The sequence below is a fragment of the Pelobates fuscus genome, chromosome 8 (assembly GCF_036172605.1).
Source record: "Pelobates fuscus isolate aPelFus1 chromosome 8, aPelFus1.pri, whole genome shotgun sequence".
Taxonomy (NCBI): domain Eukaryota; kingdom Metazoa; phylum Chordata; class Amphibia; order Anura; family Pelobatidae; genus Pelobates; species Pelobates fuscus.
The window spans coordinates 59096188-59111147 of record NC_086324.1 but is presented as its reverse complement, the minus strand read 5'-3'; the positions used below and the strand labels follow the sequence as shown (position 1 = coordinate 59111147).

At 45.4% G+C, this 14960-nt stretch overlaps 1 protein-coding gene across 2 annotated transcripts in view; it reads left to right on the top strand.

Annotated features, from left to right (window-relative positions):
* Positions 1-14960, top strand: part of VPS8 (VPS8 subunit of CORVET complex) — a 166978-nt gene that overhangs the window by 39188 nt on the left and 112830 nt on the right. For both annotated transcript variants that reach the window (XM_063429889.1, XM_063429890.1), the window contains exons 13-19: positions 11732-11839; positions 12033-12113; positions 12225-12395; positions 13139-13213; positions 13476-13511; positions 14323-14413; positions 14823-14869. In XM_063429889.1, coding sequence (XP_063285959.1) covers positions 11732-11839; positions 12033-12113; positions 12225-12395; positions 13139-13213; positions 13476-13511; positions 14323-14413; positions 14823-14869 — 609 coding nt within the window. The remainder of the gene's footprint in view (positions 1-11731; positions 11840-12032; positions 12114-12224; positions 12396-13138; positions 13214-13475; positions 13512-14322; positions 14414-14822; positions 14870-14960) is intronic.

Sequence of the window (14960 nt, the reverse complement as noted above, 5' to 3'; positions counted from 1 at the left end):
CGTAAGGTGCTACAAGCTGTGGCCTGCTGAGTTCCCACCCTTTGTTTGCAGGGGTCTTGCTATATCCCACTTGTAAGTACTGCCACTATACGAAGGGAAAAACAGTAATTTTACTTACCGTAAATTCCTTTTTTCTTAGTATAGTGGCAGTACTGGCTTTCCCTCCGCTTTCAAATAGATAAAATTCTATGCATCATTCGGTCTCCGTTTTGGTTCTTTTGTATTACTGGTGAGTGTCTCTGAGTTACAGCTTATATGGAGGCAGCAGGCGGAGCACAGCATTTAAATTCTAAAGAAGGGGGAGCTTCTTGTCCAGAATCCTAAGGAACATCCCACTTGTAAGTACTGCCACTATACTAAGAAAAAAGGAATTTACGGTAAGTAAAATTACTGTTTTTCACTCCATAAGACGCACCACACCACATTAAATAATAGTTTTTAGAGGAGGAAACCCAGAAAAAAAATATTCTGAACAAACTGTCCCATAGTGTTTCTTAACACCCCCCCTCCCCTGTCCCATAGTGTTCCTTACCACCCACTCCCCTCTCCTGTCCCATAGTGTTCCTTACCACCCACTCCCTCTCCTGTCCCATAGTGTTCCTTACCACCCACTCCCTCTCCTGTCCCATAGTGTTCCTTACCACCCACTCCCTCTCCTGTCCCATAGTGTTCCTTACCACCCACTCCCTCTCCTGTCCCATAGTGTTCCTTACCACCCATTCCCCTCTCCTGTCCCATAGTGTTCCTTACCACCCACTCCCCTCTCCTGTCCCATAGTGTTCCTTACCACCCATTCCCCTCTCCTGTCCCATAGTGTTCCTTACCACCCATTCCTCTCTCCTGTCCCATAGTGTTCCTTACCACCCACTCCCCTCTCCTGTCCCATAGTGTTCCTTACCACCCATTCCCCTCTCCTGTCCCATAGTGTTCCTTACCACCCACTCCCCTCTCCTGTCCCATAGTGTTCCTTACCACCCATTCCCCTCTCCTGTCCCATAGTGTTCCTTACCACCCATTCCTCTCTCCTGTCCCATAGTGTTCCTTACCACCCACTCCCCTCTCCTGTCCCATAGTGTTCCTTACCACCCATTCCCCTCTCCTGTCCCATAGTGTTCCTTACCACCCACTCCCCTCTCCTGTCCCATAGTGTTCCTTACCACCCATTCCCCTCTCCTGTCCCATAGTGTTCCTTACCACCCATTCCTCTCTCCTGTCCCATAGTGTTCCTTACCACCCACTCCCCTCTCCTGTCCCATAGTGTTCCTTACCACCCACTCCCCTCTCCTGTCCCATAGTGTTCCTTACCACCCACTCCCTATCCTGTCCCATAGTGTTCCTTACCACCCACTCCCTCTCCTGTCCCATAGTGTTCCTTACCACCCACTCCCCTCTCCTGTCCCATAGTGTTCCTTACCACCCACTCCCCTCTCCTGTCCCATAGTGTTCCTTACCACCCACTCCCCTCTCCTGTCCCATAGTGTTCCTTACCACCCACTCCCCTCTCCTGTCCCATAGTGTTCCTTACCACCCACTCCCCTCTCCTGTCCCATAGTGTTCCTTACCACCCACTCCCCTCTCCTGTCCCATAGTGTTCCTTACCACCCATTCCCCTCTCCTGTCCCATAGTGTTCCTTACCACCCACTCCCCCCTGTCCCATAGTGTTCCTTACCACCCACTCCCTCTCCTGTCCCATAGTGTTCCTTACCACCCACTCCCTATCCTGTCCCATAGTGTTCCTTACCACCCACTCCCCTCTCCTGTCCCATAGTGTTCCTTACCACCCATTCCCCTCTCCTGTCCCATAGTGTTCCTTACCACCCACTCCTCTCTCCTGTCCCATAGTGTTCCTTACCACCCACTCCTCTCTCCTGTCCCATAGTGTTCCTTACCACCCACTCCCCTCTCCTGTCCCATAGTGTTCCTTACCACCCACTCCCTATCCTGTCCCATAGTGTTCCTTACCACCCACTCCCTATCCTGTCCCATAGTGTTCCTTACCACCCACTCCCCTCTCCTGTCCCATAGTGTTCCTTACCACCCATTCCCCTCTCCTGTCCCATAGTGTTCCTTACCACCCATTCCCCTCTCCTGTCCCATAGTGTTCCTTACCACCCATTCCTCTCTCCTGTCCCATAGTGTTCCTTACCACCCACTCCCCTCTCCTGTCCCATAGTGTTCCTTACCACCCACTCCCCTCTCCTGTCCCATAGTGTTCCTTACCACCCACTCCCTATCCTGTCCCATAGTGTTCCTTACCACCCACTCCCTCTCCTGTCCCATAGTGTTCCTTACCACCCACTCCCCTCTCCTGTCCCATAGTGTTCCTTACCACCCACTCCCCTCTCCTGTCTCATAGTGTTCCTTACCACCCACTCCCCTCTCCTGTCCCATAGTGTTCCTTACCACCCACTCCCCTCTCCTGTCCCATAGTGTTCCTTACCACCCATTCCCCTCTCCTGTCCCATAGTGTTCCTTACCACCCACTCCCCCCTGTCCCATAGTGTTCCTTACCACCCACTCCCTCTCCTGTCCCATAGTGTTCCTTACCACCCACTCCCTATCCTGTCCCATAGTGTTCCTTACCACCCACTCCCCTCTCCTGTCCCATAGTGTTCCTTACCACCCATTCCCCTCTCCTGTCCCATAGTGTTCCTTACCACCCACTCCTCTCTCCTGTCCCATAGTGTTCCTTACCACCCACTCCTCTCTCCTGTCCCATAGTGTTCCTTACCACCCACTCCCCTCTCCTGTCCCATAGTGTTCCTTACCACCCACTCCCTATCCTGTCCCATAGTGTTCCTTACCACCCACTCCCTATCCTGTCCCATAGTGTTCCTTACCACCCACTCCCCTCTCCTGTCCCATAGTGTTCCTTACCACCCATTCCCCTCTCCTGTCCCATAGTGTTCCTTACCACCCACTCCTCTCTCCTGTCCCATAGTGTTCCTTACCACCCACTCCCCTCTCCTGTCCCATAGTGTTCCTTACCACCCACTCCCTATCCTGTCCCATAGTGTTCCTTACCACCCACTCCCTATCCTGTCCCATAGTGTTCCTTACCACCCACTCCCTATCCTGTCCCATAGTGTTCCTTACCACCCATTCCCCTCTCCTGTCCCATAGTGTTCCTTACCACCCATTCCCCTCTCCTGTCCCATAGTGTTCCTTACCACCCACTCCTCTCTCCTGTCCCATAGTGTTCCTTACCACCCACTCCCCTCTCCTGTCCCATAGTGTTACTTACCACCCACTCCCTATCCTGTCCCATAGTGTTCCTTACCACCCACTCCCTCTCCTGTCCCATAGTGTTCCTTACCACCCACTCCCCTCTCCTGTCCCATAGTGTTCCTTACCACCCATTCCTCTCTCCTGTCCCATAGTGTTCCTTACCACCCACTCCCCTCTCCTGTCCCATAGTGTTCCTTACCACCCATTCCCCTCTCCTGTCCCATAGTGTTCCTTACCACCCATTCCTCTCTCCTGTCCCATAGTGTTCCTTACCACCCATTCCCCTCTCCTGTCCCATAGTGTTCCTTACCACCCACTCCCCTCTCCTGTCCCATAGTGTTCCTTACCACCCATTCCTCTCTCCTGTCCCATAGTGTTCCTTACCACCCACTCCCCTCTCCTGTCCCATAGTGTTCCTTACCACCCATTCCTCTCTCCTGTCCCATAGTGTTCCTTACCACCCACTCCCCTCTCCTGTCCCATAGTGTTCCTTACCACCCATTCCCCTCTCCTGTCCCATAGTGTTCCTTACCACCCATTCCTCTCTCCTGTCCCATAGTGTTCCTTACCACCCACTCCCCTCTCCTGTCCCATAGTGTTCCTTACCATCCATTCCCCTCTCCTGTCCCATAGTGTTCCTTACCACCCACTCCCCTCTCCTGTCCCATAGTGTTCCTTACCACCCACTCCCTATCCTGTCCCATAGTGTTCCTTACCACCCATTCCCCTCTCCTGTCCCATAGTGTTCCTTATCACCCATTCCCCTCTCCTGTCCCATAGTGTTCCTTACCACCCATTCCTCTCTCCTGTCCCATAGTGTTCCTTACCACCCATTCCTCTCTCCTGTCCCATAGTGTTCCTTACCACCCACTCCCCTCTCCTGTCCCATAGTGTTCCTTACCACCCATTCCCCTCTCCTGTCCCATAGTGTTCCTTACCACCCACTCCTCTCTCCTGTCCCATAGTGTTCCTTACCACCCACTCCCCTCTCCTGTCCCATAGTGTTCCTTACCACCCACTCCCCTCTCCTGTCCCATAATGTTCCTTACCACCCACTCCCCTCTCCTGTCCCATAGTGTTCCTTACCACCCACTCCCCTCTCCTGTCCCATAGTGTTCCTTACCACCCACTCCCCTCTCCTGTCCCATAGTGTTCCTTACCACCCACTCCCCTCTCCTGTCCCATAGTGATCTTTAACCCCTCTCCCCTGTCCTGAGTACGCACTTCCTTTCATTCCTTACGGAAACTGAAATACAGGTAAGTAAACTTACACATTCGCTCTATAAGACGCACAGACATTTCCCCTTATTTTTTTGGGGGGGGGGTCCTAATCATTGTACTACGTAAACATTCATACAAGTAGGATAATAAGCAATACTGCTAAGAAGAGGGCATAATAAATGTTTTAAGGTTTCACCTCATATAACCTTTTTCTGATGGTCTGCCTTAAAGGGGTACTGTCATTTTGTATTTTTTATTTATTTATTTTTTTAAATCAAACCTTTTTTGTCTTTTGGTTTTCTTTTTTTCAATTTCACCTTTGTTTTTTGGTAGGGAATATTATTTCTTATGGTGAGCGTGATCCTTGACAATCTTTAGCAACGGGGTGGTGCTTAGAGGGCAACTGTCACCTGAGAACTATTTTTAATATTATAATCCTCCTCCCATAAAGTTTTGAAAGGAAATCGAATATTTTTTTAAAATAAAGTATATGTAAAAGAAAATCGTAAAAATGAAGAAATGATCAGTCTATAATTTTAATGGTAGGTGTATTTTAACAGTGAGAGACAGAATAACAAAAAAAAAAAAAATCCAGAAAAACGCATGTCAAAAAAAGGTATACATTTAATTGCATGTCAATGAGTGAAATAAGTATTTGATCAATCAGCAAGATTTCTGGCTCCCAGGTGTCTTTTATACAGGTAACGAGCTGTGATTAGGAGCACTGTCTTAAAGGGAGTGCTCCTAATTTCAGCTCATTAACTGTATAAAAGACACCTGTACACAGATGCAATCAAATTCCAAACTCTCCACCATGGCCAAGACCAAAGAGCTGTCCAAGGATGTCAGGGACAAGATTATAGACCTACACAAGGCTGAAATGGGCTACAAGACCATCGCCAAGCAGCTTGGTGAGAAGGTGACAACAGTTGGTGCGATTATTCGCAAATGTAAGAAACACAAAATGATCTCAGTCTCCCTCAGTCTGGTGCTCCATGCAAGATCTCACCTCGTGGAGTTTTAATGATCATGAGAACGGTGAGGAATCAGCCCAGAACTACACGGGAGGATCTTGTTAATGTTCTCAAGGCAGCTGGGACCATAGTCACCAAGAAAACAATTGGCAAAACACTACGCTGTGAAGGACTGAAATCCTTCAGCAGCCGCAAAGCTCCCCCTACTCAAGAAAGCACATGTACAGGCCCATCAGAGGAGAACTGGGTGGGAGTGTTGTGGTCAGATGAGACCAAAATTGAGCTCTTTGGCATCAACTCAACTCGCTATGTTTGGAGGAGGAGGAATGCTGCCTATGACCCCAAGAACAACATCCCCACCATCAAACATGGAGGTGGAAACATTATGCTTTGGGGTATTTTTCTGCTAAGGGGACAGGGCAACTGCTCCGCATCAAAGGGACGATGGATGGAACCATGTACCGTCAAATCTTGGGTGAGAACCTCCTTCCCTCAGCCAGGGGATTGAAAATGGGTCATGGCAATGATCCAAAATACACAGCCAAGGCAACAAAGGAGTGGCTCAAGAAGAAGCACATTAAGGTCCTGGAGTGGCCTATCCAGTCTCCAGACTTTAATCCCATAGAAAATCTGTGGAAGGAGCTAAAGGTTCGAGTTGCCAAACGTCCGCCTCGAAACCTTAATGACTTGGAGACAATCTGCAAAGAGCAGTGGGACAAAATCCCTCCTGAGATGTGTGCAAACCTGGTGGCCAGCTACAAGAACGTCTGACCTCTGTGATTGCCAAGAAGGTTTTTGCCACCAAGTATTACGTTGAAGTGGTCAAATATTTAATTCACTCATTGACATGCAAATCAATTTATAACTTTTTTGACATGCGTTTTTCTGTATTTTGTTTGGTTATTCTGTCTCTCACTGTTAAAATACACCTACCATTAAAATTATAGACTGATTGTTTCTTTGTCAGTGGGCAAATGTTCAAAATCAGCAGGGGATCAAATACCTTTTTCCCTCACTGAACATGCACTTTAGGTCGGACAGTGTTTGAAAACAGACAGTGAAGCCGGGAAGATCATAGAGACTGTTAGTTTTCAAACATTGTCTGACCCAAGGTGTATGCATATGGCTGACAGATCCTGTCATATACTAAAGGTAGACATGATTTTTTCTAATTTTATTTTGCATATACTTCATTTAACAAAATCTATTTCCTTTCAAAACTTGATGAAAGGATTATAATTAAAAAAAAAAAATGTTTTTTAGGTGACAGATGTCTTTTAAGCAAGGTTACAGTTCTGTTGCAAAGCTAATTTACCCACGATCCATCAGTCAAAAAAATCCCACAGAAGGGCAAACTGCAGACATCATAGAGGATAGCAAAATTGGTTTGCCCATATATCGTGATCTAATGGATATGGTATAAAAGTATCTGACTAATTATAGATTATTAACTCCTTCGAGCAGGACTCTCACTCTCTCCATCTTTGCCTTCTTTTGCTTGTATGTTAACTTTGTTCACCATACAATACTGGGGAATTTGTAGCAGTTTTATGAAGTAAATAATCTTAAAAACTCCACATTTTTCTTTTTTAAATCTCAAACCCATGGTGGGATAGGTGGTAGTTACATAGGTGGTAAATTAAAATTTTGAAATCTCTCCAAGTAACTCTGTTGCTTTTTTTGTCAATCTTTGTTTTATTGAGGCCAACAAATGAACATACAAACAATGCAGAGAATACATATACGGTCAAGAATAGACCTAAACAAGCAGAATGTATACAGCATTCAGAAAACATCAAAGCCTCAGGTTTTGTTTTTTTCTGCAATGAAAAAATGAGAGTATAACACAATAGGAATCGGGAACCCAAAACGACACAGAGAATCCCATTATGAAAAAGACTGCACAATAAGCTTGTTTAAAACACCATAACTATGGGAGGTTAAATAAACATTTCAAGATTCAAATCTCATTTCTATATGATATGCTATCAAAAGAGATTGGACTCTGTTGCTTTTTTTTTTTTAACTCATTATCATTATAGTCCAATAAAAAAAGAGGGTCATCTCCTAGCTAAAATGTCAGCTCATTGTCATTATAGTCCAATAAAAAAAGAGGGTCATCTCCTAGCTTACTATGAATAAAAAAAAAAGCTAATCAGTTGAATACAGAATTTGAACACCGTTAATAATTGGACTTGAACTCTTAAATGTGTCTTCCATTTGAGCAATTATCAACAAGTTCACCTCTGCGACCTTGTCTCAGTATTAATATATATGCAAACGAGAGAGGCACTTGAAACGTGCTTTATCCTACCAGCCACACAGAATCCTAATGAACTGAAGGCTCCCGTCTGGTATTCTAGCAGCTGTGTGGCCACTCATTTTACAGGGAGGTAACACACAAAGTATTTAAATAAAGTAGATCGCTGTAGAAATGATTGTAACCCGATGTGTCAAATGCAAAATCCATATCAAATTAACCAATTTAAATAATTCACCAAATCACGTCATCACTTGCCTAGCTGAAAACAGTCACTGCTTAAAATTAGTCGGTGAAGCTCTTTGTGCTTTTAATGGGGTTGAGAGCAAATGTTCAAAAAAGAGGAAAAAATAAGTGGGAAGTAGACATTTTCTCCTTTTGGGCTATTAACACCCAATTATTTGTACTATATCTTTATTTGGTCCCAGAATGTCCCCATATACACTTTGTCTGACTAGTCATGTTGTGTTTGCCTGGGAATAGGGATGCATTAAGAAACTGTGAATATAATCAAATTACACCAAAACATAGTTTGTAAGTAAGAGGTTAAAAGGGGGCCCAGCTGAGAAGAGGGGAAGATAATGGCATGGGAATAGGGTTCACATTGTGTGGGAAGGTGTAAATAAAGGATAGTGACTGGGACTTGGCTCTCAAAATTGTCCTCAAACAGAGAACAATGAGAAATAATATGGAGGTTTTGCAGGAGTTTATGCAATGTGCAGAAAAAAAAGAGAGAGACCGAGGCTATTGCTAGTCTCATGCTTCCCAGCCAGCACTAGAATCGTCAGGGCTTGACCCTCAAACATTACATGAATATCCAGAAATACACAAAGGTACCGTCAAAACATCTCTGACACGAGCAGAGGTACTAGGTCTGGTGAGATTATAAAGAAACAATACTTTGAAATAATAACCTGAGGAAAATTAAAATAAACAAAGTGACTAAACATCCTCGTATAGTGTTATTTATTGTTGCTCGATTTTTTTACTACCACAGTCTGTGTAAAATAAAAGGGTGTGAACTGTATTAGTTTTGTGGTTCATAGAGTTTTGCTGTCCCAAATTCATTACACAGTTACATTCTAAATTCTGCGCTGTACGTAGAGGTAGACCGATTATAATAATTGCCTATTCATCAGTTGAGACAGAGTGTATGTGTTCTTCCTTCACTATAAACATAAATCTTACCTTTAATCAATGCAAAATTCAACAAATAGATTAAAAAGAAGAGGAATCCAGGGGAAGTCGGCAATCAGAATAAGCTTACAGCTGTGTAGGAATGTCACAGCTGTAAGCTAAACATAGCTTATATGAGGCTGTTTTTCAGCTCTGGTGTTTTGCAAAAAAGTAATGATGGTCCAGACATTCAAGTTCAATCCAGTGGGCAGATGTATTGGAGCAAAATCGAAACAATGTTTCGGTCCACCACAGGGCCTTTATCAAGCTTATCATATCGTTGTATTTTGCCTATCTCATTTTGGCCGAAAACGGGTCAAATGTGCCAAAATGTTTTTTGTTTTTATATATATATATATATATATATATATATATATATATATATAATTTTTTTTTATTTTTTTTTGTAGTGCATAGTTTAACAGACATGCTTGCATTGACAATTCAGATGATTATATATCACAATGAAAGATAGTAATGATAACATGAAAAGTCAAGAATACTGCACTTGGGACGGGGACGGGGGAGAACACTATGGGACAGGGAAGGGGGGGAAAGAACACTATGGGACAGGGGAGGGGGGGAAAGAACACTATGGGACAGGGGGGGAAAGAACACTATGGGACAGGGGAGGGGGGGAAAGAACACTATGGGACGGGGGGGAGAACACTATGGGACGGGGGGGAGAACACTATGGGACATGGGAGGGGGGGGGGAAGAACACTATGGGACATGGGAGGGGGGGAAAGAACACTGTGGGACAGGGGAGGGGGAAAGAACACTATGGGACAGGGGAGGGGGAAAGAACACTATGGGACAGGGGAGGGGGAAAGAACACTATGGGACAGGGGAGGGGGAAAGAACACTATGGGACGGGGGGGGAGAACACTATGGGACATGGGAGGGGGGGAAAGAACACTGTGGGACAGGGGAGGGGGGGGGGAAAGAACACTATGGGACAGGGGAGGGGGAAAGAACACTATGGGACAGGGGAGGGGGCAAGAAAACTATGGGACATGGGAGGGGGGGGAAAGAACACTGTGGGACAGGGGAGGGGGAAAGAACATTATGGGACATGGGAGGGGGGAGAACACTATGGGACAGGGGAGGGGGAAGAACACTGGGACAGGGGAGGGGGAAAGAACACTATGGGACAGGGGAGGGGGAAAGAACACTATGGGACAGGGGAGGGGGCAAGAACACTATGGGACGGGGGGGGGAAGAACACTATGGGACATGGGAGGGGGGGAAAGAACACTGTGGGACAGGGGAGGGGGAAAGAACACTGTGGGACAGGGGAGGGGGAAAGAACACTATGGGACAGGGGAGGGGGAAAGAACACTATGGGACAGGGGAGGGGGAAAGAACACTATGGGACATGGGAGGGGGGAGAACACTATAGGGGAGGGGGGAAGAACACTATGGGACAGGGGAGGGGGAAAGAACACTATGGGACATGGGAAGGGGGGAGAACACTATGGGACAGGGGAGGGAGGAAGAACACTATGGGACAGGGGAGGGGGAAAGAACACTATGGGACAGGGGAGGGGGAAAGAACACTATGGGACATGGGGGGAGAACACTATGGGACAGGGGAGGGGGGAAGAACACTATGGGACAGGGGAGGGGGGAAGAACACTATGGGACATGGGAGGGAGGAAGAACACTATGGGACAGGGGAGGGGGGAAGAACACTATGGGACATGGGAAGGAGGAAGAACACTATGGGACATGGGAGGGAGGAAGAACACTATGGGACATGGGAGGGAGGAAGAACACTATGGGACATGGGAGGGAGGAAGAACACTATGGGACAGTGAGGGGGCAAGAACACTATGGAACAGGGGAGGGGGCAAGAACACTATGGGACGGGGGGGAGAACACTATGGGACAGGGGAGGGGGGGAGAACACTATGGGACAGGGGAGGGGGGGAGAACACTATGGGACAGGGGAGGGGGGGAGAACACTATGGCACAGGGGAGGGGGGGAGAACACTATGGGACAGGGGAGGGTGGAAGAACACTATGGGACAGGGGAGGGTGGAAGAACACTATGGGACAGGGGAGGGGGGGGAGAACACTATGGGACAGGGGAGGGGAGGGGGGGAGAACACTATGGGACAGGGGAGGGGGGGAGAACACTATGGGACAGGGGAGGGGGGGAGAACACTATGGGACAGGGGAGGGGGGGAGAACACTATGGGACAGGGGAGGGGGGGAGAAAACTATGGGACAGGGGAGGGGGGGAGAACACTATGGGACAGGGGAGGGGGGAGAACACTGGGACGGGGGGGAGAACACTATGGGACGGGGAGGAAGGAAGGACACTATGGGACAGGGGAGGGGGGAAGAACACTATGGGTCAGGGGAGGGGGGAAGAACACTATGGGACAGGGGAGGGGGAGGAACACTATGGGACAGGGGAGGGGGAGGAACACTATGGGACAAGGGAGGGGGAGGAAAGAACACTATGGGACAAGGGAGGGGGGAGGAAAGAACACTATGGGACAGGGGAGGGGGAGGAACACTATGGGACAAGGGAGGGGGGAGGAAAGAACACTATGGGACGGAGGAGGGGAGAGGAAAGAAAACTATGGGACAGTAAAGGGGGAGAAAAGAACACATTGAATGACAAGTTAACAGAATTGAAGTTTTTCACCGTATCATGGCTTTTAAGCTTCCTTTCCCCCACAAAAAAACAGTTACCAAGAATCTTCAAATCGGAGCACCCCAAGAGTTGCTTACTATTCTTATATTTTATCCTTGTTCCTTGCTCCCACAAACAATCTTTCGAATTGCACTCTTGAGCTGCTAACGCGTTGCGGTTTCTAGCAACAACCACTGCTCACTGTCTGTTTCCTGATTCCACAGATGGACCCCTCCAGCGTTCCACTTCTAGCCTGGTATTTTGTGATACTGCAGGGTGCACTGAACCCCATGTTAGCATTCTGCAGGGGAGATGTGGTCCATTTCCTTTTGGTAAGATTTAGAAAAGCATGTGCATTTTATTAAGCTATGTCTTTGTTTTGGACTATTGTTTTTTCTTGTAGTGCTTTGGGTAGACATTATAAAACAGTGGAGATGTATCGCTATGAGTTAGTGTTGGCAAGAATGAGACAAGAGAGAATGTGCAAATTTCCCAGTCTTTTTAACATTATTGTATTCCATTTAGGTAAAACGTGATGAATCTGGAGCTATTCACATAAATAAGCAGAAGCAGCTGCACTTACATTATGACCTGATCAACTTCACGGTGAGAGCTAATTGATTGGGATTAAAGAGAGCACCCAGTGTACCCAACTGCTGTTTATTGGGAATGAAAGATATAATGCTGAGATTATATCTCCTATTTATTGTGCTGCAGTGGATTAACGCTCGGACTGTGGCACTGCTGGACAGCGCCGAGAAGTTGCATGTGATTGATCGGCAGACACAGGAGGAATTGGAGACCCTAGAGATATCAGATGTACAGCTTGTGTATAACAGCAGCCACTTCAAGTCCCTGGCGACTGGGGGCAATGTGAGCCAAGCCTTGGTGAGAGCTCAATTTGTATAGTTTCAATGTGCATATAAATATACACAGAAATTACAGTTTTCCTGAAAGTTTGGGCTTGGCATATTCCGAAAGACACTTTCATACATATCCATTCATTAGACTGAGAGCTCAAGAGATATCAAGAAAACGCACTATTTCACATCTTGCTTTCCAAGGAGAACCAGAGAACAATCCACCCAAGCAATTAACCTTAAACCTCTAAATCAAATTCATTGAACAAGTCTGCTTAACTCCCTTATCCTTAACTGCCTTCTATTCTGTCCTTGATTTGCTTATTTTCCAATCATTGTGTAGTGCTCACTTATAGTGAGAATCATGAAGAATGCAGCAGTGTGACTATATCTCCTATACATTGTCTGTAGTTACTTAAGAAAGGTTACTCTGTAGCTGTGAACTGAATTTGGTTCAATGACTATACAAATAGAATTGAGGAGTGGTTGAAAGTTCCTAGACAAGGTAAGGGAGGCATACAAAGAGTTGAGGGAAGGGTGGGGAGGAGGAGAGTTGGGGTAACTAGTAGTTACCAAGCATGACCATCGTGGTTTCCTGGAGTACAAAAGTGGAACTCTGAAAATGTACCTTCATTGAAGCAAGTTTATCAAATCTACAAATAGAAATAACTAGAAAAATGTTTGGTCCAATAGACAAAAGGTATAAAAAAAAACCTGGAGATGCTTGTGAAATACAACCTGTGATTTCTGTTCTGTGCTTTAATCCCGCAGGCCCTGGTAGGAGAGAAAGCTTGTTATCAATCAATCAGCAGCTATGGTGGTCAGATCTTCTACCTCGGAACTAAGGTCACTTTCATCACTGGTAGCATAAAACAAAGAATTGTTGACAGCGATATGTTTTTTTATTTTTTCTCTCAACCTGTATGTTTGCAGTAGTGCTGTCTAAATAAATCCCTTCTACACTGCTGCCGTTAGGGGTTAAATTGCTTTTGATACTTTGTGCGTTTTTGTAGACTATAGCACTTCCGCCTGCTTGCTCTTTCACACTGTCTGTGTCTATCTGACTTTCCATCTCACCCTCTCTCTCTCTCTCTCTCTCCTCCCACAGTCCGTCCATACCATGATGCTGAGGAACTGGCGAGAGGTAAGACAAACAGTGCACTGGGAAAGTAACAAATATCATTATTTGTCAGTACAGACATAACAGATACTTTTCAGGACATGTGACAGGAACTAGCTGCCGAAACAAAATTCATATAATAAAACAGTGCTTGCCATATTATGCTTTATATAAACTTCTTTTTCTATAAATATATACCTTGCACATACCTAGCACTAATTGCATTTATATTTAGACAGTAAATCTGACTGATGTGTGATTCTTTAATTACCTAAGTGGTGTCATTAAACTGTTCCAACAATCAATAAATACGACGTGATTATCTGTGAATTAGGTGTTTCTAATATTTGCTATATATGAGCATACATTATGATGGATGTGAATGAAATAATCTGAAAATATAATAAACACTGCCTTGTGGCAGAGCCACAGAGAAAAGTGCACCCGTTCCTAAAAGGCTTTATCTCCGTTCTATCTCACAGGAAGCAGGGAATCAAATGCAACAAGGGATACTTTCTGTATAATTACAGCAAACCATGAATGAGACAGAAATGCATTCTGGGATCAAGTCCTATGTTCAGACAGTCTCTCTCTCTCTCTCTCTCTCTCTCTCGACTGCTTCCATTCTTTGTAACCTTTAATCAATTGCATTTAATGGGTCACATAGTGATTACATTTTTATTACAATTTCAACACACATGAGTTTTATGCTTTTTATATAGGTAATGATTGCAGACTGCTTAAGTATGAAATCTGTAGGTACTGTACCGTCTGTTTGCAGCCGTGATATTAGTGTAGGAATGTTTGAATGACAACTTTTTGTGTCTTATCCCAGAGAGTGGATCATCTTCTGAAACAAGACTGTTACAATGAAGCGTTGGCATTAGCCTGGTCCTTCCATGAAGGCAAGGCCAAAGCTGTAGTGGGTGAGCGAATTCTAATAACAGAAGCAAGATATGGTTTATGAGTTTTATCTGTCTGCTATCAGTTGTTGGATGTTTTAGTTTAGCCCTAATGTTTGCAGTGGAGTATCAAACACTTAGCACCCAAAAGCTACAATTTTCCATTCTTCAGCATATAAGAGACTGCAACACTTTATCAGAAAGAGAGTCTATTACTAGTATTGGATAGATAACCACCCATTACAGTTAGCCTGAACACAGTATTGTCGTAGGTAAATATTGTTGGTTTGTTTTTTTTAGTTTTTTTTTCTTCTAGAAATCAGTCAATTTTCCTACTTTATGCAATTTGCAAGAAAAACAAATTGTCCTGATGTTCAGTATGTTTGCAGTGCCTGTGATAGCAAATTGAAGATCTGTGTTATTCTTTCCTAAGGTCTTTCTGGGGACCCCAAAAAAAGGAAGAGTGTGGTGGCTGATAAGGTGAGATTTGTTTTCCTGTTAGTGTAGCAGTGACATCCGCACGCAGGAAGCAGATGATATATATTAATTAACACTGTCACTGCTGGAGCCT